The 26,818-nt window shown below is 54.0% G+C and overlaps 2 protein-coding genes across 2 annotated transcripts in view; both read right to left on the bottom strand.

Annotated features, from left to right (window-relative positions):
* SULT4A1 (sulfotransferase family 4A member 1) overlaps positions 1-5,637 on the bottom strand; it is a 32,050-nt gene extending 26,413 nt beyond the window's left edge. Inside the window, exon 1 of the mRNA XM_030855703.2 lies at positions 5,405-5,637. Within this exon, the coding sequence (XP_030711563.1) occupies positions 5,405-5,573 (169 nt within the window). The 5' untranslated portion in view covers positions 5,574-5,637. The remainder of the gene's footprint in view (positions 1-5,404) is intronic.
* A 10,776-nt stretch (positions 5,638-16,413) lies between these two features.
* On the bottom strand, positions 16,414-25,857 carry PNPLA5 (patatin like phospholipase domain containing 5). The gene is given in 12 exon segments (XM_030855420.2): positions 16,414-16,528; positions 17,113-17,200; positions 17,203-17,226; positions 19,476-19,523; positions 19,526-19,602; positions 21,540-21,606; positions 21,609-21,695; positions 22,769-22,825; positions 24,127-24,291; positions 24,294-24,327; positions 24,619-24,684; positions 25,852-25,857. Coding segments are annotated over 12 exon segments (834 nt in total).
* Between the last annotated feature and the right edge of the window lie 961 nt (positions 25,858-26,818).

Below are 26,818 nucleotides of genomic sequence, written 5' to 3'. Positions count from 1 at the left end.
ATGAGACCCTGGAGCTCAGAGTGGGGCCGGGGGTCTCTTCCTGTTCCACTGGTATCAGAAAGATGCTCCTCCCGGAGGCCCTGCTCCTTCCTCCAGAATCCCCATACAGCGATGAGAAGAATGTTCCCCTGGCCAACCCAGGCGCTTGGACTTGCCCCCTCCTTCCCCAATTGCAAGCCCTCTTCATTATGTGCAAACATGCTGAGTAAGAGCGAAGGGAAGGAAGGGGGAGGAGGGAGGGAGAGGGGAGAGGGGAGAGGAAGTCGGCAGTTGTCCTGCTCACACCTCCTGGTACCTCTTCAGGCGTCTGCACGCTCTCCCGGGGGGCGGGGAACTGAGCGCTGGGTTGGGTAGCACTCATCACCCTGTGTTGCTGGAAGGGAGGGACAGTCACCCTGATCTTGGCACAAACGTGAGCTCAGGGTGGGTGGCAAGTCCCTCCCTAAAACCTCGCAGGCTGCTTCCTGATCCGCATTTGAGACCAGGCTCCTCCCCAGACTGTGGGAAAGTGCAGTGCGGTAACTGCATGTGAAAACCTGGGGAGCGTCTGGCACAGAATGCATGCTGGGTGGGCGCCGGTTCCCATCCCCACTGTCCCTCTGCCAGCTCTTCCCGTGGCTGCTTCCTCTCCACCATCTACAAGTGAAAACTGTACGCTCACATGCCGATACCACCCTTTCCCCTCACTGGGCCTGTTTCTATCCAAAAAAGGAAACAGTCGCAAGAACACAGGACTGTTCTGAGGCTCACACAAGGGAGAGGGAGTAGCTGCGATTGGTAATCCCACCTGCCCTCGTGGCCGGCTCCCTGCCCACCTCCTCCATGCAGGCCCCCAGTGATCCTCCTCCTGCCTGGGCCCCTGACCTGACCCTGGGAATGACCACCCTGGCCTGTCAGACGGCTTTCGGCATCAGGGGCCTGGCTTCCCAGTATCACTGCAGGCTCCTTGAGGACAGCATCACCTCATTCATGACACTTCCCGAGCCCCCCTCTCCTGGGCATGGTGACACACACAGTCAAAGAAAACGAAGAGCTCTTCCAGCCTGGGGCCTGTGGGCCTCCCCGCCCCAGGGTGTCTTAACATTTAAGACTTACATGAACCCATCAGGCCCAACCCTCTCATACTTCATGAGCAAACGGCAGTCGCACAGTGACAGGGCTAGAGCTGGCGCCAGATGCTCCCCCCTCCCCAGCAGTGACGCGCTGCTTCCCTCCTCATCAGTGGCAGGAGAACGAGGATGCACTTCAAGACAGGTGGGAACCAAAAGGAAAGGGAAGTCAGGAGGTGGGCGCTCTGGCCGAGCCACGGAGCATGTTCCAGAGCCAGTCTCCACGACCTCGGGGACCCCGGGGGCAGACACAAGACGTCTCCCAGACACAACTGGGTTCAACACTCAACATCCTGGGACCAAAGAGGCTATAAGAACGGATGACGACCAACAAGCGACAATGAGAAGGGTCCCCCTCAGAAGGCACAAGGGGCTCCCACAGCTGGCATTGCGGTGTGAACCAGCGTGAGGACGGACATAGCTGACATCCGTGCTGTGCAACACGAGAGCCACTAGCCATGCGGCTCCTGAGCTCGTGAAATGTGGCGACTGCCACCGGGGAACTGAATCTCTAATTTTATTTCATTTCAATTCATTAAACTTCAATACCCACCTGTGTCTAGAGGCTCCTGTATCAGACAGCACAGTCCTAACCTGTCACCCGAGCTCAAACGTCAGAAACAGAAAAAAGTTCTAGAAGTAGTGGAGTGCTGTGGGAAAAAAGCAGGATCCACTTATTACTACCTTTACCACCAGACGTCCCCTGCCCTGTGAACCCCAGTTCCCCACCAGAGGGGGCAGGGTGGACAAGGGACCCTGGGGCCACCTGCAAGTTCACTAAGACCTCCTAGACTTGGGCACTGGAAACCCAAGGGGCCCCGTGGCCCCCTGCAAGGCAAGGAGGGGCCTCTGCTAGACCTGACTACTCACCCCAGTCCCAGCACCGACCACCCTACAGCTGCCTGACCCCAGCGGACTGAGCGCTCACTGAGGGCAGGCACCAGATGGGACTCTGCTCTGCACCCCCGGCACCTAGGAAAGCGTCTGGGCACCGCGGGCGCTCAGGGAGTGAAAGCTGGCATCAACAGCACGAGCCTATCCTGTGCTTACGGTGCATCCGGGACGGGAAGAAGCCCTCGCCCATCATCTCACTCATCCGCACAGCCACCCGGCAAGGCGCTGAGGTGGTCTCTCCTATCCCCGAGGAAAGCCCAGCTCAGAGGGGTGATGTCATCTGTCCGGGGCCATCCAGCAGGTAAGTAGCACAGCTGTGTTCAAACCCAGGCCCTCCAGCTCCAAAGCCAGGCTCTGAGTCTCTAAGCACCAGTGCCCCCTACAAATCCACCTGGTGGGGAGGAGAAGCGGGGGAGGGAAGGGACGGGAAGGGAGAGGAAGCGGGAGCTGGGCCACCTGAAGTTCACTGACTCAGACCAGTGACAAAAACCCTAAAATCCCAAAGTGCCCTGCGGCTTCCATCCCAAAGCGCACAAGAGAAGGTGGGAGCCTCCCTCCGCCTTGAGGCCCGAGTCTGGCTGTCCTCCTCCGGAGGGGAAGGGGCAAGGCTGGCTGCGGACCAGGGGACCTGACTAGACTGACTGTCCTTCAGCAGCTGTGTGACTCTGAGCAAGTTCCTGCCTTCTCTGAGCCTCTGGATTAACATGGCAGAGCACCTGGCACACGGGACTCGCCAAGGGGCCGCTTCATTGTTCCTAGGGCATCCCAGGTCCCATCGCAAAGCGTGAATGGCCTGTGTTCAAAGTAACAGTCCCTCCAAGGATCCCAGAGCCAGAGTCGCCTCTGCAGCTATGCAATTTATGATGTGGATTTCACAGCAGGGGAAGAACGGGCTCAGAATCACCCAAGGGCGACGACTTGGGAGAACCCAGATCCTGTCCCCGCAGACCGCCCCTCCTGCTGCATCAGCTGCCGCTGGAGATGACTTCCAGGGCCCTCGTCCTCTGGTTGAGAGAAAACCTTTCGGGCAGATCTTTGGGACCAATTCTTCAGTCCCCTTCGTGATCATTTCGTGTAATGAACTTTACAGGCAGTGTGGGTTGGGGGAACGGGGGCTCTTCAGAAGCACTGGTTTCAGCTAGTGCAGGTCATCCTTCCTGAGAAAACTTCTCACCTATCCTGTCACCATCCCACAAACTGGATGAGAAGGATGGACTGGGCCAAGGTCGAGAACCAGGAAGAAAGCAAAAAAGGAACAGAAGATACTGGCCTACACAAAACCCAGGACTCTGCTTCTCCTTTACTCCTGGGCTCGTGGTCAGCTCAAACAAGCCTCATACCGGGCACATGAGCTTGAGCACGTAACTTCACCTCCCAGAGGCTCCGTGCCCGACCTGTGAAAGGGGAGACCACCTCTGATCAGAGAGCTCTGAAGCGAGTTTGCTGCGATGACGAACACACACAGAGCGACAAAGCACGGCAGGTAGTCAGCTGTGCAGTTACTACTGTCATTTGCTCCTGGCTTACATAGTTCTAACAAGGGAGTCTTCAGGTTGCCCAGCCCTCAGGTAGAAGGTAAAAGATAAAAGGAGCAGGCAGGGGGCAGACGGACAAACAACGAGGGCCTGGAAAGGCTATAAGGTCTGTGGAAAACATTTTTTAAGTTTTAAAAAGGAGGCTCCCTGGGGCTCTGTGCAAAGGGACCCCACACAAGGATCTCTGGCCACCGTTGGATTCTCCGTCACCAAAAGAAAGAGCCACATGTTTACTCTCCTTGTGAAAAACTCTAGGATATGTTTTTGTTTGTCTCTGAAAGATGCAAGTTACAAACAAGATGTGAGTTTTGGTTACCTAGAAAACTTCCTTAAACCTACACCTCATTCCCCATCGAGGTGCCCAGAAAGAACCCCAGCAGGCCCCCAGTGCAGGTCCCCTCTAAAGGATCCCCCAGAAGCCCCAAGTACATGCTTTTCAGCTAAGCTCTAAGCCTGGTTCCCCCCCAACCTGCCAGCTACTTAACTTCTCACCCTCCATCTCCTTGCCATGAAATGGAGGGAGGACACAGAACCACAACCGCTCATCTGCAATTCCGAAATCCTCAAGAACACCCCACACCAAGTTTCTCACAATTCATGTGGAGGCAAACCCTGCCCTAAACTAACATGAGACAATTTTTAGTCTTTATTGATCCCACTTAACGTGAGGGTTCAAAGTACAGCCCCACCACACCCAGCTGGGTGGGGGGGGTGGTCTTACATGTAAGAATGGTATCTGTGGCTCTAAAATCTGACCAATTCTGAATCCCCATACCTCCTTCCTGTCCTTCTTCCCAAGGATGGCTCAGCAGCACCTCCAGACTTTTCCCCACCCTCCACTGACAGCCCCTTCTCCAAGCTTCCTCGGAGGACCGGGCGTACTCCCCGGGTGTCTGGGACCCTGCACAGCTGGGACAGCCAAGTGTACAGCTCTTCCCGCAACCTACCACCCTGCTCCTCCAACACGACCTCCAGGCTGCCCCCCTCCACACCAGGCGTCAGACGCACTGCACTGTCTGGATTCAGGCGTCTCCCTGCCTCTCCAATGCAGCGGCAGCAATCGAAACCCGCAGGAACGATCAAACAGGAAAGCTGCTTCTTTTCCCTACGAACCTCAGAGGGCAGTACACGATAATGTCTTATATCAGGTCCCGGGCACAGACCAGCCTGGCTTTAAATCTCTGCTCTGCCACTCATCAGCTGTGTGACCTTGGGCAAGCAACTTCCCCTCTCTGAGCCTCAGTTCCTAGACTGTAAAGTGGGGATGATCACCTCTACCTTACACGGCTGTCATGAAAATGACATCAGTTAATGCTGGGAAATGTGAATGCCCTGGGTTCTGCCCGACACCAGGGTGATGGAGGCGGCCCTGAAACAAGGGAACACACCAGGCACGCATTCCGGGCACGGCCAGTCCCATCCCCCACCCGGTGCCCACGCAGGAAATGAGGGACGCACACAGCCCTGCTGCCCCTTTTATCCCCTTCCCCAGATCACCACCAGGACTCTGCACTCATCAAAGGCTGAACCGGGCCCAGGAACAGAGAGGTTAAGTGACTGTCCAAGGTCACACAGCCAGCTGGACAACGGGAGAGGAAGCAGGGAAGGGTGGTGGGCCTGGGCCTATCCTCCTGGCAGCTCCTGCCAAACCGGCTCCATCCCCACGGGACGCTAGCTGGCCATGGGCACCGGGGCCCACCTCCAAATACTGGTTTCCCCAAACGCTGGCCGACCACCCCCCACCCCGCCCGGTCGGGTTCTGGGCACCGCGCCCTCGCCCTCCGCCCCCGACGGGAAGCCCCCGGCGCTGGCGCATCGTCTACGCGGGCGCGCCGCAGAGCTGGGCGGGGTCTGCCCGGGGCTCACCGGACTTGGGGTAGGTGACGATCCACACGTCGCTGGGCCGCACCGGGAAGTTGGCGATCTCCTCCATCTTCCCGCGGCAGAAGGGCGGTAGCCGCACGCCATGGAACTCGAAGTACTTGCTCTCGAACTCGCCCGGCGTGCTGGGGGTCTCGGCCTCGCTCTCCGCCATGCCGCCGCCGCCGCCGCCACAGCCCGGCCCCGCAGCCGCGCCGCCCGCTCCCGGCCCGCGCCCCTCACCCGCGCCCTCACCCGCGCCCGCCACCCCCAGCCGCCGCGCGGCGCTCTGCAGGCGTGACGTCACGGCGCCGCCCGGCCCGCGCCCCGCCTCAACCGGCGCTGGCGAAGGCACTCCGTGGCCGTGACGTCACGACGCCGCGGCGCCCAAGCCGGCGTGGAAGCTGCGCTCCGCGGGTATGACGTCATGGCCCCGCCCGACGCGCGCCGGCTGCCCTCCGCAGACTTGCGGTAGTGGGGCCTCCGGGCCCGACCCGCCCCACACCCGGCAGCAGCCACCCACCCGCCCCGAGGGCCGACCAAGACCTCAGTCCGCCGTCCTCCTCCCAGCCCTCCGTCCACATCACCTCCATCACCCGTACATTCACTAACCTAGTGACTCCGTCATTCAGCAGGCGTTCAACACAGAAATACTCCAGCTAGAAGTGACCTTGAAGATTAATTCATTTATTCAACAAATATTTCGGGAACATCCGATCTGTACCAGACTCTGGTCGAGGTTCCCGACCAGTGAGACTGGCTCCTCTTGGAGCTTACATTTGTGAACAACCGAGATAATTTCAGATCGTAATGGGAGCTGTGAATGAGATGCTTCACAATATCCTGAGGGCGGAAAGGGGGCTGTTAATTGCAGATTCCCAGGGCCAAGCCGCAGACCTCCGGCTATCCAAGGCTCTTGGGATCGTGCCCCGCAAATCTGCATTTCAAAAGTACTTCTTATGCAGACCACATTTTGAGAACAAGAGGATTCTATAGAAGCTTTAGTACAACCCCTCAACCATTCACTCAAGAAACAGATGCAGGCATACCTCATTTTATTGTGTTTTGCAGATGTTCTGTTTTTTTACAAATTGAACGTTTGTGACAACCCTGCATTGTCAAATGATGGTTAGCAATTTTTAGCAATAAAGTACTTGTTAATTAAGTCATGTACATTCTTTTTTTATAAGAAATTATGCTATTGCACATTTAATAGACTACAGTACAGTGTAAACATAATTCGTGTGACTAGCTTTATGGCAGTATTCACCTCATTGCAGTGGTCTGGAACCATTCCTGCAATATCTCTGAGGTATGCCTGTATTAAGCACCTACTGTATGCCTAGGGGAACACAAAGATGAAAATGATAATGTCCTGGTCTAATTCTCTGAGGTTCAGTGTCCCTGGCTTTGAAAAGGGAACAATAATCTCTACCCCTAGGTACTGTAGTTGAGAGGACAGAGGAAACTACACCAGCAAGGATCCAGAGCAGAGCAGGTGGACAGGACCTACTTGCTCTCTCTCCTTCTTCCCCTGGACTGAGACACTTGCAGTCTGGCAAGGGGGCCACACACGTGGGCTGAGAGGCGTGGGCCACATGTACACGGTGGATGGAGAGAACAAGGAGATCATTAACTCACCCGTGCCCCCTGCAGTGGAAGCGCAGAGCCCTAACCACTGGACCGCCAGGGGAAGTCCCAAGGATGTCTTTACAAAAATGAAAGAGAAGATTCCAAGCACCAAGACACTGTTAAGAACAATTAGGTAATGGCACAAAGACAGGTAGCCAAAGGCTAGAGGAATTGAGTGAATGAATAAGCTGATGTTTCAGGTGAGGTTCTCACTATGGAAGAGCAAGGGAGAACGCTTGCTCTTTTTAGATTGGGGTCTAAGGTATTGACATGAATTTATTATTTGAAAAACTATCTATTTCTTATCTTTGCTGAAAAGGACTTTAGGTTCTGTATTCCAGCAATAGTAGGCACAGTCAGTGTGCAAATCTTGGTTTCTAAATACTTCCCACCAAAAGGAACCAGGGTTTCTTGGAGAAAAGACTAATTCCACAGCTGGGCAAAGAAAGTGAAAGATGAGCCTAAAATATCTTTGGGGCAAAAAAAAAAAATAAGAAGAAACTGTTTAAAATGATGGGAATAGGTCAAAAGAACGCAGGAGCTAGTCTGAAAGATCAAATGAGGAGCACTTTGCACATGTTAGAAAAGAATTGGAAACAATTCAAATGTCCATCAACATTAGGCTGGATAAATTGTGATGTATTCATACAATGGAATTCTTACTACATAGTGATTTAAAAAAAGAATTACTGGTATATGCAACAACACAGGTGAATTTCACAGTCAAAATGATGAGCGAAAGAAGCCAAACACAAAAGGCAATATGTTCTATGATTCCATCCATATACAATTCAAGGACAAACAAAACTAATCTACGGTCAGAGGTCAGAAAAGTGTTTAATTTGGGGCAGCGGGAGGGGGTTGACTGGGAATAGACATAAGAGTACCCTCCAGAGTATTGGAAACATTATATCTCGCTCTCAGTGATGGCCACAAGGTGATATACGCATAAGTATAGATGAATATAGATGTGGATATAGATACAGATGCAGACACAGGGTCTGCTTCATGGTCATGCAACCAGGGGAGTCAGAAGGGCCCTGCACTTGGGGTTTAATGCTCTGTGTGTGGTCAGCATCTTAAAATTCTTAATAATTTTATCTTGGAACTTGTGCTTTATAAATGAAGTCTGATGATCAATGAGGCATGTGCCGAGGGCTTGGAGCCTGGGCTCATGGGAGGTCCCACCTCCTGCCACCTTCCAAGGTCTTGACTGTTCACTCCTCTGTTCTCTAGTGTCCCAACCCCATGGCCATGGGGACTTGGGGCCAGCGCCAAGAGGGTCAGGTCTGTTGTTGACACCCCATGGCATCTCAGAGTGGGGCATGATAGAAACCATCCCTGTCTTTCTCTGTCCTAAACTGGCGGCACCCTGGTACATTTGGTGGATGAATCAACAAAGGTGAACCTCTCTCCCACCATCAGTTCAGGTATCCATTCCTCTGGTGGGGAATGTTGCAATTCCCTTGGGACATCAGGCCAGTGGGAAGGGGTGATGCCTGGCTTGAGGTCTTCGCTCCCAGCCAGGGCAAGATGCCTCAGCCCCACAGCTGACAGGAGGACATGGACAGCCAATGGGCTGCTCTGGAAGTCATGGGCTGGGTCCCCCAGGCTCCTGTGAAGGTCTGCAGGTACCCCATGAGTACCCCGGTTTTGGAGAGAGTGGCATTAAATAGAAATTAAAAACACCATGATAGGCTGAGAGATTGTGGAAGAAAGCAAAAAGTTTTATATTTTAGTAATTTTAATGGCATGTTTTAATGCCATTACATTAATGGCTCTACATTTTAATCTTGCACTGGGACCTGCAAATTATGTCCTATAAAGTTGTACATGTCAAAAAATTATTGAGGCGTACACAAGATTTGTGTATGTACTCTGTACCTAAATAACAATTTACTTTGTGTATGCATATCTGTATTTAAGCTAAACAAAAATATTTTTAATGGGTATACGTTAAAATGAATTAGGAAAGGAACAGTGGGAAAAAAGAACTTCCATACTGAAACTAAGAAAAACAAATGAATGAATGAGGAAAAAAGAAAAAGGTCTTTTCAGTAAAATGGCAACTAAGAAATATAGAAGGAATGATGGAGTTATAAAATCACCATTTTGCAGTCATAATAATAATAATGAATCAGATAAGTATATCATGTGAAGCGAAAACCATCAATGGGTGAAGGATCGTCGGGGAAAATGTATCTTTCCAATCTCAGCGCATCTACCCACATATTACTTATCAATAACAAAGGAAAAAGGATAACTTTATAGAGAAGAAATCTGGCAGACACCATCTTAACCAAATGATCAAAATTAACATCACCAGTTTGCATGGCAAACTGACACCTGTGCCTCCTGATATGATGTACTGAGAAGGACACAGAATCACTTATGTGGTTTTCCCACCCAAAATTCATATCCTGAATCTAATAATGAGGACAAAATACAAGACCTAAGCCAAGGGACAGTCTGTAAAACAACTGACCAGTACTCTTCAAAAATGTCGACGTCATGAAAGATGAAGAAAAGTTGAAAGAACTGTTCTAGATAAAAGGAGACTAAAAATAATTGACAAGGACGTTCCTGGGACAATTTGCAACATATGAATATTGACTCTATATTAGCTGGTAATAATATATTAATTTTAAATTTCATGAGTTTTGAAACTGTACTGTGGGTATGTAAAAGAATGTTCTTTTTCTTGGGGGTTACATGCTGAAGTATTTGGGAGTGTATAATTATGTCTGCAAATTATTTTCAAACGGTTCTGCCAAAAAAAAAAAAAGTAACAATTATGACACTCTGAGTGCATGTGTATATATACATTGAGAGAGAAGGAAAATGTGGCAGATGCCACAGTTGGTGAATGTAGGTGATGGTATAATTTCATTGTTGTATTAGTTTTCTATTACTGCTGTAATGAATTACCACAAACTGAGTGGCTTAAAACAACACGAATTTATTATCTTACAGTTCTATGTAGGTCATATGTCTAAGGCACGTGTCACTATGCTAAAATCAAGGTGTCGGCAAAGCGCCATTCCTTTCTGGAGGCTCTAGGGATGAAGCCAGTTTCTTGCCTTTTCCAGCCGCTAGAGGCCGCCCACTTCCTTGGCTCGTGGTCAGTCCCTTCCTCCATCTTCAAGGCCATAAATGCCGGGTTTAGTCTTTCTCACATCATATTACTCTGATACTGACTCTCCTTCTATCTACCTCTTCCACTTTTAAGGTCCCTTATAATTATATTAGGTCTACCCAATAAATAATCCAGAATAATCTATTTTCAGGTCAGCTGATTAGCAACCTTAATTCCATCTGCAACCTTAATTCCCTTTGACATATAGCATATTCATAGGTTCTGGGCATTGGAACATGGACATATTTTGATGGGGGGAGGTTTTATTCTGCCTACCACGGTTGTATTACTTCTTGTACCTTTTCTTTGGGTTTAATTGTTTCAGAATAGAAATCTAAAGAATTTAACGTAGAAAACCCTGTTTTCTGTTAATGTAGAAAACCCTGAGAACTCTACCAAAAAAGCTACTAGAGTGAATAAATGAGTTTAGCAAGCTCATAAGACACAAGGCCAACAAACAAAAATCAATTCTATTTCTACATACTAGCAACAAACAATTGAAAATCGAAATTTTCAAAATACCATTTGCAATAGCATCAAAAAACATTAAGTGCTTGGGAATAAATCTAAGAAAACGTGCAAGATTTGTATAACAAAAGCTGCAAAACATTGAGGAGATAAATTAAAGAAAACCTAAAGAAATGGAGACATATACCCTGTGCATCAATTGGAAGGCTCAACATTGTTAAGATGCCTGTTCCTCTCAAAATTCATGTACAGAGTCTATGCACCCCCAAGCAAAGTCCCAATGGGCTTTTTTGTAGAAATTAACAAGCTGGTTCTAAAATCTATATGGAAAAGCAAAATAATTAGAATAGTCAAAACTATTTTGAAAAAGAATAGCAAAGTTGGAAGGCTCACACTACCACACTACCTGATTTCAAGACTTACTATAAAGCTATGTACCTTAAAACTATAAATCAAGACACTGTGGGATTGGCATAAGCATAGACATAAATAAATGGAAGGACGGAGAGCCCGGAAATAGACACACATATATATGATTGATTCATTTTTGACAAAGGTATCCTTAAAGAGCAGGAAATAGAAGCTTCTTATGAGCCAAAACCGTCCACCAAGGCCTGGTCTTCCCCATGGGTAGTGAACGTCCCTTATCAGGGGGTATTTAAGAGGCTGGATAGTCTTTTGTCCTGCAGAGACTCTTCCTAAGTAATATGGATCTGGAAGTTCCCTGCCCTCTGAGATCCCTAAGGCTGCGGCTGCAAAGAGGCAGGGAAGCCGGCGCCGGCCGCTGTCCGCGGTGCTGAAAGCACCCAGCTCACCAGATCCTAACGCCCTCCCAATCTGGCACTCTGGGTAGCCACAACACCCAGGTGCCCTGGTTGTGCTTTGTTTTATGTTCTATGTTGATGCATATTTTCCTATTTGTATGTACTATCAAATCTTTAAGGTTACGTTCTCTTTTATTAAGGAAATGTCAAACAAATACAAAATTAAAGAGTATATTACGATGAACTTCTATATCAATGTGTACCCATCACCCACTGTCAACTGTTACCAACTCAGGTTTCATCAGCTCTCACCCACCCCTCCCCACTCAGATTATTTTGAAGCAACTCATGTATTATATCACTTCTTTCACAAACATTTTGACACAGATCTCTAAAAGATAAGAACGCTTTGAAAACACATTCCCAATACATTAACACAACTAAAAAGCAATGATTATTTCTTAACATCACCAAATATCCAGCTAGTGTACATTCTCAGATTTATGGGTGGGATGCTAATCTCAGAGGGTTTGAGGTATCTGTGGATGCCTAACGCGGCCAGGATTTAGTGCTGGGGCAGAGGTCACCCACGAGCATCACGTGACCCCAGACACAGACTGGCACATACCAGCCTGCTTGCCACAGGTGACATTAAGGAAGTCTGAGTCACAGGGTGACTGGCTCAGGCAGGTGGTCATACCCACAGGATGGCCCCTGAGGACACCAGTGCCCAGGGACTACAAGCTCCAACCACATTCCTGCCCAGACAGGTCTAGTTCAAGATCAGAATTTCTGCAGAAGAATCTTGAGCATCAATATTTCTACCCAGCATTCTAGTGTGAAGACAGGATGGGACCACAGCCTGGCCTGGGCTAGAACTCTAGCTCTACCACTGACTTGCTGTGGGACCTGGGACAAGGCACGTCACAACTCTGAGCCTCAGATTCCTTGTCTGTTTAACTTGCTACCCACAACCTGCCTCTGCATCTGCAGTCCCCACTCCTGGAATGGCTCTCTGCCAATCTAAATTCTAGGCTTCCGTACAGACTCAGTTCAGAAACCTATTTCTCTGTGGCTAATCCCCTCCTGGAATCATCTCTCTTCCCTCTGACCACAGTGGTATTAACTGTCTATGTTATGGGCTCAGAGCAGAGCTGGAAGCCCCTTAGAAGCCAACTAGTGATTTTAAAGACAAAGAAATGAGGAATTGATCGAGGAAAGAACTCGCCCAGCATCGTAGAGCAGGTGCACAAGGAAGCTGTGTTGCTCCAGGGATCTTTCTGCTGTCTGGAGCGCCCTTGGACATTTCCAGCTCTACCACTTACCAATGCACATAACCTCTCTGTGCCTCGGTTTCCTCACCCATAAAATGGGGGAGAATAATGCTTACCTCCCAGAGGTGCTGTGAGAATTAACTGAGATGATTGGCTTTGAAAACTGTAAGTGGTGTGCACATGTGAGGGTTAGATTCCCTATTACCTCCACAGATATAGCAATAGAGGCATGTGAGCTCCTCGGGGCAGAGATCTGCCTCAGGCATCAGGACACACACAGCAGACAACTGGCATTCAGAAAGCCAGGGCGGGGGGCTTGCAGCCAGCCCAGAAACGCGGCTCAAGAATGGAGCCACACGGCTCTACCAGGCCCCAGGGCCCTGAGAGGTCCTTGGCTGGGACCCCAGGAGAAAGAGGAGGGTGGCGGCCCCATGACTTTAGCACCCATGATGGGACACCATGGTGCAGGGTCCAGGAGGGCTCTGACATCATAAAGGTCCTGGCCCCCATCTCAGCTCCCCTGACTTTTGTCTGGACTCTCCCCCACCCAGGGGCAGTATGAGGCACCAAGGGGGCCCAGAGGTCCTCCTAGTCGGATGCCTAACACAAAGCAGAAGTGTGGCTAATGCACTGTCACTCCCTGCTCTCCCTTTCTGAGCAGCAATCCCTCCCATATGATGTAGTCCGCAAGGAGCGTTTAATTTTCTCAAGTAAATATTCCACAAGGTATGTGCTGTTGTGTCCATTTTATACAGGGGGAAACTGAGGCTCTGACAGGTAAGGGGATTTCCCTAGGTCACTTCACTGCTAAGCTGCAGAGATGGGACTCAAACCTGAGTCGACCTGAATTCAGAACCCAGGATCCCTCCTCTGCTCTGTAACACCTCAGGGCTGTGTCAGGAGGCCGTAAAGTAACAAATCAGGGAGCTCTGACCTGGATCAGCTCCTGGGCTGTCTGCTTTGTCCGCTGAACCATCTTTAGGCTAAAGGAAGAGCAAAGCACTGTTGGTGGATGGTGGCCCGGTGAAGTCCACAGGGGTTGCTCAAACCAAGCTCATTCATTCTGAGGCCACATCAATAGGGTGCAGTGACCAGGAGGTGGGAGGTGAAAGGCGATTCAGGCCCGGCGCTGGTCATATCATACTGAGGGCAGGGCTGGACTCCATGTGCCTAGAGGGACTTGGACAAGCAAGGGGCTGGAGCTTACTGAGCAGACTGCCTGGGTTGGGGATGTCCCTGAGGAGTGGTTGTAGGACATGGGCTGTTCTCCATGGGGAAGAGCAGCCTCAGAGGGACCAGGTCACCACCTTTCCATCTCTGCCAGGCTGCCCCCAGGCAGAGGGTGCAGGCAGGGTCCATGGGCTCAAGAGTGCAGAGCTGGGATCCATGGGGGAAAGCCACAGGAGACAACGTCTAGAGCTAAATAAAAGAGAAAGCAGGAAAGTCCTTATGAACTGTGAAGTACCATGAGCGATGCTTGGGAAAAGTCTCTGCAATTTTCAAGCTGAGAATAGATGACCTTGACACATGAGCCACAAATAATGAAGACCAAAGAAAAGTCCTCATAGTATTATAAGCAGCTGAGATATTCAGCCAGGTAAGCCAGGAACACTTAACAACATGCAGCTGAGTGAAGGAGGATGATGGAGCGGAAGGTGGGATTCTCTCTCCCCGTCTAAGACACAAAACAAAGCAATGGGGACAAAGGTGGCCCCAGGGCAAGCCCCAAAGAACTGACGAGAGAGGGGGTAATGAGGGGAGGCCTGATGCCCATGGGAATAGAGGCCTGTGTCCTTGACGGGGACAAAGGACAAGGGAGCAAGGATATACTCAGAGGCCTCCTGAGGCTCTAAATCCTTAACCTGGAGACCCACGTGGCCAGGCCTCCCTCTCCATTGGCAGAGGAAATCCCAAACCCAGAGCGTGGGAGTGGGGACAAAGCACACCAGCCCTGGTCAGAGAGGACCGCCAGGGCCTGGAGATCACCTGACTCGAGGGGGGACAGCCCCCTTCCTGCTGCAGGGGTGAGCATCTGTGCCTGCCCCCATGCAGCTGACAGCAGGAGGGGGAAAAGGCCAGCTCAGGCCCCTCGGCTCGTGGAGACGGGTTGGGAGCTGGAGACCCTCCTGCAGGTCCTCACTCTCCGTCCCTCTCCTCTCTCCCTCTCACCTCCACCCCCATCCCCAGGCCCTCCTGGATGCCACTCACTCTTCACTCACCTTCTTGTTTCTCTGCTCTCGACCCTCCAATGACTGCCCAATCCAAACCCCTTATCACGGCGACGGTGCCCTCCATGCCCCACCCACAGTGCACCCCGTCACTCTCATGGTCCAGCTACACTGGCTGCTCGGTTTCTTGAACAGACCACCTTCATTCTCAACCCAGGGCCTTGGCCCTCGCTGTTCCCTCTGCTCGTAAAGCTTTTCCCCAGCTCTCACTTCTCATCTCAGGTCTCACCTCAAATACCACCTCCTCCAAGAAGCCTTCCCAGACCACCTGGTCCCATGTTGCTCCTCCTGAAAACCTCCCCACCGTCATTCTCAGCCTCCTGTCTCCTCACAGCACTGCCACTCCTCGGGATGATCTTATTTTCCCATTTTCCCATTTGCTGTTTAGCATCTGCTCTTGCACCCAAACCAGAATGTAAGTTTTGTTTACAGCTGTGTCCCCAGAGCCTATAACTCATTAAGTGTAAGTCAAGTGCATGGATGAATATGTCTTTTGCTCACATATTTACCCCTTTGCTCCTTTTTCTCTCACACCCGCCTGCCTTTCTCCGCCCTCCCCACCCCTCCTCGGGCTGAATGTCTCTACAGAGTCTGGCCAGGGGCGTAGTGTGGGCTCTGCTCTGAGGACAGGAACAGCAGCCACTCCTAGGAGAGGCCGGAGGCGTGTGGGCCTCAGCATCCTCTGTGCCCGAGAGGGGGAGGGGCGGGGCGGGGCTGGAGGCACTGCTGCCCCCTAACCCTCCCTGAGGAACAAGGGGCGGGGAGCGCTGTGTGGTGGCATCCCGGGGCCTTTGGAACCCCAGCAGAAGCACACGCAGCTGGGATTCTGAGAAGATTTTAATCCCTCTCTCCTCCCGCCCTCTCGTCTCCAGTCAGGGGTTCCCTGCCGATGGACCCAGAGGAAGTCAGAGGTCAAGGTTTCTAGAGTGACGTAGACCATGGGTCACCCCCGAGGGCTGGTGCAGGACAGAGAAAGGATGTGAAGGGAGGCACACCCCACCCCATCATTGCAACCTGCTCCCCAATCTGATATGAGCATGCGGCATTTTTCCATCTTCTGTGAAGTACCTTGCAAGCAGCTCTACAACGGCTCCCAAAGCCCTCTTCTCAGGAGGTTCCGCCCCCAGCGCCCCCATATGGAAATTCCAGAACCAAGATGTGTGTCTCACCTCCCGCCTTCCTTTCTCCCACTGATGACACAGACGCAGGGTGACCTGGGCACATGGCGACCCGGGGTGGACTGAGGCTGCACCTTGCGCAGAAAAGAAGTACCCGGGGCCCCAGGAGCGGGGGCTGCAGAAGGACTCGGGGGCCCTCTTCCAGCCCTTGGAGGCCACCTGCCCACAAGGCCTGGGACAAGAGTCTCTGTCCTCTCGGTCCTCCATGTGGCTGACAATTCCAGTGCCCACCCTGGGCTAGGGGCCAGGCTCTGAGTTCAGGAGATGGGTCAGGACTCACGGACTCAGGGCAGATGTAGGCACAGGACCAGGGCCACGATGGAATTCAGGAGAGGTCAGTCACTGGGCTGGTCCAACTTGGTCTCCTCAGGCCTGATGGGTGGGTCTGGGCTCCTTGGCCAGGTCCTTGGGAGGAGCAGCCTCAGGCTGGAGGGGGCTGGCGACCAGTAGCTGCAGAGGAAGAGGACGTCGGCGAATGTGGTTTTCAGAGCTTGGGGTTGGGTGAAGCCTGGATCTCTCTTCTCCCAGACCTTGCAATAAGCCCTTTTTCTGGCTGAGCGGGGATTGCAGAAAGGTTCCAGGGTGCCACTCCCTGGGAGCGCTGCACTGATTTCCACTGGGTGTGGGAGGACTGCCGGGGTCTCCAGCCAGAAGGGAGGGCAGGTCGGGGAGAGGTGGGCAGCCCCCACCCAGACCCCACACAGGGCCCGTGGAGATGTCTGGAAGGATGGCAGAAGGACCGGTGGGGACCTGGCAGAGCAGGGAGATGCACTCGTCCTCCGTGAGCTCAGGCCGTCTCTGTGAAGCAGGCAGAGTGACTCCCCCCAGACTGACCGATGCGATGGGTCAGCTGCTGCATCTAGCCCATCACAGGTCTGGCCCACAGCAGGGACCAAACACGCGTGCTGGGGGCTGCGCGGATGGAGGGACAGGGAAACGGATGGTGGGACTGCCTGTCCAGGGTCCGGGGAAACAGCTAGCGCCTTCCCTTCCCGGCTCAGCCACTCCTGTTCTGCCCGGTCTGCCCGTCTCACCTGCCCGGCCTGAGGAGCTGGTCCTTCATCCTGGAATAGACTTTGAGGACCAAGTTCCTCAGCAAGCCCCGCATCCACCGCAGGTCGCCGGCATGTCGGGCAGCCACGTCACCACCCCGGAGGGAGAGGCGGCCACAGCTCCACCACCCGGCCAAGCCCAAGCGAGCAGCGCCCCCAAGCCCACCGTCCCCACGGGTCCAGAGCAGAGCCGGGGGCCCTGCAACGAGGCGCCAGGGCTAAAGGAAAGGGAAGGGGGTGTTGGCTCCACCGCAGAGCAGGCTGAACACAGGCACCTGCAGAGGCCTGAGGGGGCAGGGACTGATCCCCGATGAACTCTGAACTTGGTGGAGGCCGCTGGGCCCTTTGGGTCATCAGCTCCACAGGGCACAAGTGGGAAGCCCAGGGGTGGAAAGGGCGGGGCTTTGGGGTCAGGCTGGCTTGGGATGCAGCCCGCTCCCCTGTTCATCAGCTGTGTGACCTGGGTGGGTCAGGGAACCTCTCTGGGCCTCAGTTTCTCACAGCCAAGTGAGGATCATTACCTCACCTCCTCCATGTTTCTGTCCCTTCCTCTCTCTCCTCCTCAGACCAGCCCCTGCCCTCCATCCTCCACGCCCCTTCATCCACTACCCTCTCGGCAGCCAGCAACTTTCTAGACACACATCTGACCTTGGTCCTCTCTTGCTCAGCGCCCTCCCATGGCTGCCGTGGCCACTCATGACCAGCAGAGGGCAGCAGCATCCAGCTGTGGCTGAGGGGATACCTGGCCAGGCACCGTCTCAGACTTACTGGACACTGCAGGGCCTCCCCTCCCAATGTACTGCCCTTCAAGGGGCCTCTAAACCAGGGCCTCAAACTGGGCAGACAGTCAGTCCACAGGGTGTAGCGTCACAGTGGACTGTCCCCTCATTTGTTCTGGACCTTCTGCCTCTATTATTGCAGCCTACACGTTGAGATTGTAGGTTACAGAAAATACCAAATATGAATTTCCCTGCGGTCTGGGCGGGCCTCCCCATCAATGCTCATAAGTGGATTTTTTTTAACTGCAAAGGCTAGCACTTGCATTTATCCTTTTTGATTTCAACCTGTGGTTTCAGTCTAGAAGCTCTCAGCATAAGAGAAATTCATGTCAGCAGGAAGCTGTCTGCCAGCTTTGGGTCACCAGCAATTTAGACAGCAGGGATGAGCTAGTCATTAACTCAGCATGGAGCAGGACAGAGACCTGTGGCTCACTGTCGTAGACCTTCTTGTAGGGAATAGAGACGTTTTACAAATACAGATCTCTCCATGACACTTTCCTGCCCAAACCCTTCACTGCCTTCATGCAACCATCAGGATAAAGAGCACACCCCTCACCTGGCTACAGACTCCTGCCTGTCCAGCCCTTGCCAGCCTCCTCAGCCCCACCTTGTACACACTCCACATTTTGGCCCCAGCCACAGCAGCCCCCCTTTCTGTTCCTCAGATGAGCCTTACTCCCTTCTGCCTTCTGCCCCAGGACCTTTGCACGTGCTCTTTCATCCATCTGGAACACTTTTCCATTCCTTCTTTGCCTAGAGGACTCTTACTCATCCTTCAGATGATAGCTCAAAAGATATCTCCCCTAGGTAACCTTTCCTGACCAGATAGACCCTCTTGTGAACTGTCCCAGTTCACAGCCAGTGTAGACCTCTCCTAGGAATCTACAGCCAGGGTAGACCTCTCTAGGTATCCCTAGGCACAGCTGGAGCGCACAGGGGAATGTGTGATGATCGGTGGGCTGTGAGCTCCACAAGGCAAGGGACTGGGTCTGAGTCAGTGCTGCCTCCCAGCTCCCAGCCCAGACTTGGCCCTTGGTAGACCCTCAATAGCTATTGATGGAATGAACGAACAAACAATGCAGAGTGATCCATTAACCAACAGAGTTAGAACCGTTAGTGAGGGCCTAACTACAGCCAATCTGCCCTGGAAAGGCCTCGTTTTGTAGAAAAGGAATCTGAGGCCCAGAGAGGTCAAGATACCTGGCCCGGGCCACACAGTTAATCTGAGGCAGACCAGCCCCTAGAGTTATCCTCAGAAACATCACATTTTCTCTGAGGCTCTGACAGGTACAACAGTGGGCCAAAGATCCTAGAGGCAGGAGGGGCCAGGCACTGACCGGGCGGCCCTGTTTCCAACAGATGGATGGGTCACAGCTGCTACCCCGCCTTCCCATCAGTCCTGTCTTGTAGAGGAGACCACCAGACTCCTCGAGGTCATGCAGCCAACAGCAGGCAGCGTCGGGACACCAGCCGGGCTCTGCCCCCCGCAGTGTTCTGGCCGCCCTTCCTGCCACGGGCACTGGTCTCAACGAGCCAGGCCCTTCCCAGTACCCCTGGCCAGGCCTCACCTTCTGCTCTGGAAGTAGACATACTCAAAGGGCCGTGTGCAAGGTATGTTAGCGCCCACCCAGGGCCCGCCTGGCAGAAGGAAGCCCTGGTGCGGGGGTCCCTCAGACAGGCTTTCTTCAGTGCTACAAGAGAGGCCATGGTGGCCCACCCCTTCCCCCAGCCACCCCCTCAAGGTCACCCTTAGGGAAGATAGCCCGAGCCCCTCTCTACCTCGCACAGGCCATGAAGGACACCCCACCCTCAGCCGGTCTGCAGAGGAAGCAGCTGCATTTACGGAACCCCTACCAGGCTCCCTTGTTATTCCTGAAATGACAGAGTGCACCCCTTTCGCAGATGAGCAGACTGAGGCTCAGAGTGAAGTGACTCGCCCAAGCCCATTGCCGGGAAGTGGCAGGGCCAGGATGGACCCAAGGCCTGTCAGGCTCCCCACGCTGCTTCCATCTTTCCCGCCCCTCTGGAAAGTCTGCTGTGGCCCCCAGGGTGGGACAAGTGTCCCCCCATACTTCCCTGGCTAACAGCAACACATCAGCGGTATTAATAACAGCAGCCGTGACCACGTGACCACTTCCCGAGCCCCCAGCCCCTTAACGAACCAGAGCGTAAGGGCCCGGCATCCTGGCCGGGGCAGAGCCGGAGCCCGAATCCCGGCCTCCAGACCACGGCTCGGCCACGCACACACCACCAGCCTCGACTCGGGGTTCACGAACAACAGTCCCAGGACCCGGCACCCCGTTATCTGCCATGTGGCCTAGGACGAGTCCCTTCCTGTTCCTGAGCCTAGGTCACCTCCTCTGAAAAATGGGAACACGGGCAGGACCTACCTCCCTGGGGAAGGTGAGGATCAAGGGATGTGTGTAAGGGCGGGGCCTGAGGGGGCGGTCTCTGCCCCATCTGAGAGGCTCTCTGGTGCCCCCATGTGGCTGCAGAGACACTGCCAGAGTCCCAGAGCCCCAAGCTTGGGCCTCAGGGGCTCAGCGCAGATCCAGGTCCCCTTCTGCGTGCCCTGTGTGGTGTCCTGCGCAGAAAGAGGTGCCCTCCTTATCCCTTTGCCCACCCCCTTGTCCCTGCTCTGGCCTCGACCACCATCATCTCTCCACCCAGCCTCCCACCGTGTCAGCCTGTCCCCTCCTGGCTAAGTACAGCAAACACTAGACCCAGAGTTCAGAGCAGTAGCGAACTCTGAAAAGGAGGGGTCGCCCCCCCACCCCGGGGGCTCTCCATCTCTCCTCCTGCAGCTTTCAAGGCCGCCTGCCCCACCCTCCCAGCCTCCCCAGGCTCATCTCTGCTACCCCACCCCTCCCTCAGCCACAGAGGCCTCCAACTCTCCCCCACCAAACCCAGGACATTTGCACCTGCTGTGCCCGCTACCTGGATGCTCACCTTCCCCCTCTTTTGCTTGGCCAACTCCTCCTTTCAAGTCTCACTTAGATGCCACTCAAACTCCCACTCCCACCACGATTACATGTGCCTATCCTTTCCTGTTGAGGCAATTGTGACCTTTAGGTCACGGAGCAAGAGAGCTGACTAAATGGTTTGTTAGCTGTGTGGCCTTGGGCAAGTCACTTAAGCTCTCTGTGCTATGGTTTCCTCAACTGTCCAATGGGGACAATTCAGTACCATCCTCAGAGAATTATTGGGGGGGGGATGAAATGAGTCCATCTCCATCTGGAGAGTCCAGAACCTTCTGTGTGTGCCTCTCCTCTGTCCCTCAGCACCTCTTGCCCTTCCCTGGGCAGTGGGCAAAGACCTGGCTTTCTCAGACACAGGCATGTGCTTGAATCCCCCAATTGCAGGCTCTGAGACCTTGGTGAGCCCCTTCCCCTCTCTGAGCTTCAGTTTCCTCATCAGTGAAATGGGCTAAGGAAAATGGGCCCCCGTTGTGGTGAGGAGTGAAGGGGGCAGCATGAAAGGAGCCCCAGCTCCACGCCTAGCACTTAGATTGTCGATAAATGAGTCCTCTTTCAGACCACGAGAACCTGCAGGGCAGGGCCCCTGGCCTTGGGCTCCTGCGTGCAGGGCACCTGGTAGGTGAGCAAGTATAGGACGGGAGGGGCAGTAGCAGCCTCCAGCTCCGGGGAGAGCTGCTCAAAGCCGAGCACATCCCTGACCAGCACACTGGGCACTGGCCTCTGTCACAGTCAGCATCCCGGGTCCCATCCGTTGGGGCTGGGGGCTCCTTAGATGCCAACGTCCACAGCACTGGCTCCCTGGTGAGTCCTGGGTCGGGGAGAGGAGGGATACAACAGGTCAGCACATCTGGAGCCTCCCGGTGACAGTGGCCTACCCAGCTCTGGGATGGACCCGTGGCTTGCCCTGAATGACTCCGTCCTGTGCTCCCCGGCCCTGCCCTGCCCCCCGATTCCTACGCACCTGCTAGTGGTTAACAGACCCCAGGCCCTGAAGACTCAGCCCAAGGTTCAGATCCTGTGGTCACCACCTGCTATAGCTCTGTGACCTAACAGCTCCATGCTTGGTTTCCCTCCCTGGGAGAGGGGGAAATTAAGACCTACTGCATACGGCTGTTCCGAGAATTAGATGTGATAAATACAGAAAGCTCAAGCCCAGGTCTGGGCACAGTATGTGCTCAGCAAATGCTTCCAGCTGCCGTGTGTTTGGGGCTGTAGAGCAGGGGTCAGGGCAAGGGCTCTGGAGCCAGACGGCCTGAGTTCAAATCTCAGTTCTACCACTTTGAAGAGCATTGCCCTGTGGCATGACATCCAAGCTCTCCAGCTAAGAAACCTCTCTGGCCCACCCAGTGCTCTGTCACTCACACTCACACTCACACACACACACACACACACACGCTCTCCTGCAGCCCCACGGAGGTATGTGCCCTCAAGGTACCAGGCTCTGTTCCTTTGCGCTTGTCCTTCTTCCCTCTGCCTAGAGTGCCCTCTTCCTTTCCATCCTCCATCTCTCTATAGTCTTCATCACTAGTTAAAATCCAGCTTATATGTCACCAGCTCCAGGAAGCCCTCCTTGCCCACCTAACCCATTGGGCTGGGTTAGGTGCCCCCGCTGGGCTCCCACGGCCCTGAGCATCCCTCCATCACCCTGAGGAGATGCTCTCTCTGGATCTGTCTCCCTCGCACCAGGTGGTGGGCAGCTTGAGAGTAGGACACATGTGTGATTCCTCTCTGTGTCCCCAGCTCAGGCCAAACATAGAGCAGACGCTGAGGAAGAGAATGAGTGAGCCGAGGTCGCTAAAAACTCAAACAGCTGAAAAGCGGGGTTCACCTGGCACTCACGTCGGGGAGGGATCCCCAGCTACTGTGGAGGCTGCCACCTACTGCATCTCTCCAGGAACCTCAGGGCGTCCAGGTAGCCTTGTCTGCAGTTGTCGGCCACTCCCTGCCAACACACAGGTCAGGGTGGGATGGGGAAGGCCTGGACCTGCCCCTCGAGTTGGTGGTCACAGGCCAGAGACTCATCTTCAACTGCAAGTGATCCCAGGGCAGCCTATGCTTCCCAAGAGACCCCTCAGCAGGGCTCAAGGACCCTGAGGGTCCCTGCCCAGCACTGGGCAGAGAGGGTCCCAGGACCTCAGGTGGAGCAGATCTGCTTGAATGGCCTTCTTCCCCGCAGCCTCGTTCACTTTCTGGCTCTGAGACTCCCTGGCTGCGGGCTGTTGCTCCAGACGCTACTCTGGCCTCAGTTCCATCCCTTGAGAAACAGGCCTGGCCAGAGATTCCTGGTTCCCTGAAGATCAGTACATGGTGGTTCCCTTTGCCCTTTGATGCTCACTGCCAGAACTGCCAGGACCAGCCTGAGATGGAAGAGGAGTGCCGGAGCCCAGCCCTGTCTGTCTCAAACAGAGCCCCACTCGTGGGGGAAAAGTACCCGCAGGTCCAGGAAGGAGCTCTGCTTTCCCTTTCTGTGTGACCTCCAGACATCCACACTGTCTTTCTGAGAGTCTTGCCTTCCTTGTCTATAAAATAGGGCTGAGATTTTCTGTCCACCCCATGGGCATAGGGAGGATCAGCTTAAATGAACAGGACCTTGTTTCATAAATTACAAAATACTGCAGGACCATAAGAGGTGTGAAGGAATAGGGGAGGGCCAGGATGTGATTGGGGTGGAGGAACGTGTGATGACGGTAAACTGTTGGCAAGAAATACTTCCAGAAATACCAAGGGGCAAAAAGCAGGAAATGCGGGTCTACTGTCCATCGTTTTCTATGCTTGTGCCTTGCCACCATACAGAGAGTCAATTTGGCCACTGTCTAGGGCAGCATTTAAGAGCGTGGGTCTGGGCTAGCTGAGGATTTGAAGCCTGGCTCTGCTGCTTCCAGGCTGTGTGACTTTGAAGAAGTTGCTTAACCTCTCTGAGCCTTGGTATCCTCCCCCAAGAACCTGAGGTGACAACAGTACCTTGTCACAGAGCCTGACCCAGAAGAGCATCGGCAGAGGCCTGGCTTAAACCGAAGTTCAGCAGAGTTGGCCTTGGTGCACTGCCTTGAAGTGGGGGACGAGTAAGGGTACAACTGGAGCCCAGGCTGAGTTCAAGGGCTTGGCTGTGAGACTCAGGACATGTGTCCTGACTGCCCTGAGGCTGTGGGGAGGGCTCAGGGGCACAGAGTCTGACTCAAGGGGGCACTAGATCACAGCCAAACCTCTAAAACCTTCAAGGCCGTTCACGGGGTCCCGACCTACCTCGGGGCTGGAGGTGACCCCCGGGAAGAAGTTCTTGGTGCAGATCTGGAAGGTGGCATTGAAGGCGTTCAGCTCATGCATGCTGGCCAAGCTGCTCTGGGGGCAGATGTCCACTGTCCCGTGGAAGGGAAACACAGTGATGGTGGAGGGGGAGTCCACAAGGGCAAGTTGTTGCTCAGAGCGCCGTCGATGTAGCGCTGCAGTTCAGGCGGCCGTGCTGCTCTCAGGGTGCCCTCTGCCCACACAGCCCCGAAGCCACCCCAGGAAACACGCTGTAGCCAGTCACCTCTAGCTGCCCCAAACCACTAGGTGGACCCCAGTCCAGGATGCTCTGAGCACCCCGGGAGCAGCGGGGGGAGGGGCCCTGGCACACAGTAAGTCTTCCAGGAGCACTGTTTTCTCCACCCACACACCTCTCAGCAGTAGGGACCCGGGCGGCCCAGAGCACAAGGCAGGGCCCGGTCATTGAGCCCCCAAAGCGCACTTACCTCCCCTCTGAAGTCGGGGAGAATCATCCCACAGTAGAAAGGGAAGGATAAGGTGCAGACCAAGGCCTGGGGAAAAAAGTCAGTGGCAACACGATTGTTCAGAACCTGCTCTGGGCATGGTGTCTAACCCGAGAGCAGTCTGCACCCGTGGGTGTCAGGAGTGCTGTGTCCAGGGAGGGGGGCTGAGGGCCAGGGAGGCGTCGCCACATCCCAGCCAAGTTCTCAAAGTTAAGAAGGGATCTGAGGGAATTCCCTGGCGGTCCAGTGGTTAGAGCTCCACACGTCCACTGCTGGGGGCACAGGTTCGATCCCTGGTGGGGGAAGTAAGATCTCGGAAGCCGTGAGGCACAGCAAAAAAAAAAAAAAGGGGGGGGGATTTGAACACAGGTTCATCTTGACACCCGCCCTCCTCTTCCTACTGACAGGACCCTTGCTGACTCAGGACTGCTGCAGAAACCTTTCCCCCAAGGACAGACAGGCATCAAGTACCATTTCTCCTTCATCCAACATCCAGGAATTCCCCACTGAGAATCTAGTTATGTCTCCCAAAGTGCGTTCCCTGGACACTGGTCCTACCACGGGTACCTCAAACAAGAAATCCTGATTCTCTCCCCACTTGGAAAACATGGTCTACTCTTCCCAGTAGAGGCTCTGACAAGTCCTGCAGTGAAAAAGGTGCTTAACAGAGACCCTGACGCTAGTGACTAGTGACGTTTGGGGCTGGAGAATTCTCTGATGGGGGAAGGGCCGCTGTCCTGTGCACTGCAGGACGTTTCGCAACCGTCCCTGGTCTGTATCCTCGAGATGCCAGTACTTAGTGCCCATGTGCACATCCTGGGGATGGGCCAGGATCTTCCAGGAGCATTTCACCCAGGACCCAAGACCCAGATTGGACAAGTGGATGCCAGCCTACTTGGGTTCTGGGGTGGACTCTGCCACTGAGGCTTGGGACAAGTCACTGCCTCTCTCTGGGCCTCAGTTTCCCCACCTGTAAGTCGGGGAAATTGAGCTACATCATAGACCTCAACCTTTTCAAGAATGAGGGTCTCACTTCACGCACACACCCGGGGAGTCGCCTGGCAATTGTCGTTTTAGCATCCACTGACGGAGAAAATACCGAACGACCAAGAGCTGCTGTGAATTCAGCAACACTTGGGTAAAGGTGAGCAGTGTATTGGTCACAACAAATACTGGAAAATGCTTGTCCCTGTGTGTCCAAAGCGATCTGTTTACCTCCATCACAGGCTTGCATGGTGTGGACCCAGGTCTGGGGCCTCCACCAGTTCCCTTCCACGTGCCCAATGCCCAGCATGGAGCCTGGGCACAGCAGGTCCTGACTCTGTCTAGAGGCAACAGGGCCGTGGGCCTGGGGGGCAGGCATAGGGACCAGAGAGTCCACCCAAGTCCCACTTTAAGAAGTCCAGGAGAATGATTTGCACAGAGTATTTATAAAAAGACTTCAGACGACCAGCTCTGAGGCTTTGCCTGTAAGACATTGGAGTCCGAGCTATTCCGGACAAACGGGACTTGAGGGGCTGGGAGCGCTGTCCAAAGGCCCCCGCTGCTCGGTGTGTGCAGGGCGGAGGGACAGACAGAGACCAGCAGAGGCCCATGGAGAAGCGGGCAGGGGCTGGGATGGCTCCCCAGGCCTCCTTCAGGACGCAGGGTCCAACCTCCTTATTTGTCCTCAGGAGACCAAGGGTGGAAGGTCCCCCCTCGGGTGCCTTTCCAGGGTCGGGCACTGAGCAAAGTCTTTTCCCATGCAGCCCCCCAATCCTATGAAGCAGGACTAGTATCCCTTTTCACAGATGAAGGGACTGGAGCCCAGAGATGCCAGGGGGCTCGCTCAAGTAACACAGCCAGTTAGGGCCAAGCTGGGCCAGGGGGCTGGGCCTCCAGGCCTGGGCTGCCCCCAAAATGCTGCCCTAATCCTGCAAGGGAAGAGGGGACCAACTCTTCACAGCATCACCAAGACTCGGCCCCCAGAAGGGGGGAAACCAGCCCTGGGGGTGACCCTGCTAACAGGTCAGCCTCAGGGGGCCCGGGACTGTCCGGTGAGCAGGGCAGGTCCCCACATGACAGCCCTGGGACGGGGAGGACTTCTGAGTGCGGTGACCCAGAGCTTCAGCCTGCACTCCCACCCCCAACGAAGCCCACTCTTAGGGTGCCAGGTGCCACTGCTTCCCGTCCCATAGCTGGG

The sequence above is a fragment of the Globicephala melas genome, chromosome 10 (assembly GCF_963455315.2).
Source record: "Globicephala melas chromosome 10, mGloMel1.2, whole genome shotgun sequence".
Classification (NCBI taxonomy): domain Eukaryota; kingdom Metazoa; phylum Chordata; class Mammalia; order Artiodactyla; family Delphinidae; genus Globicephala; species Globicephala melas.
This window is presented reverse-complemented; position numbering and strand designations above follow the sequence as displayed.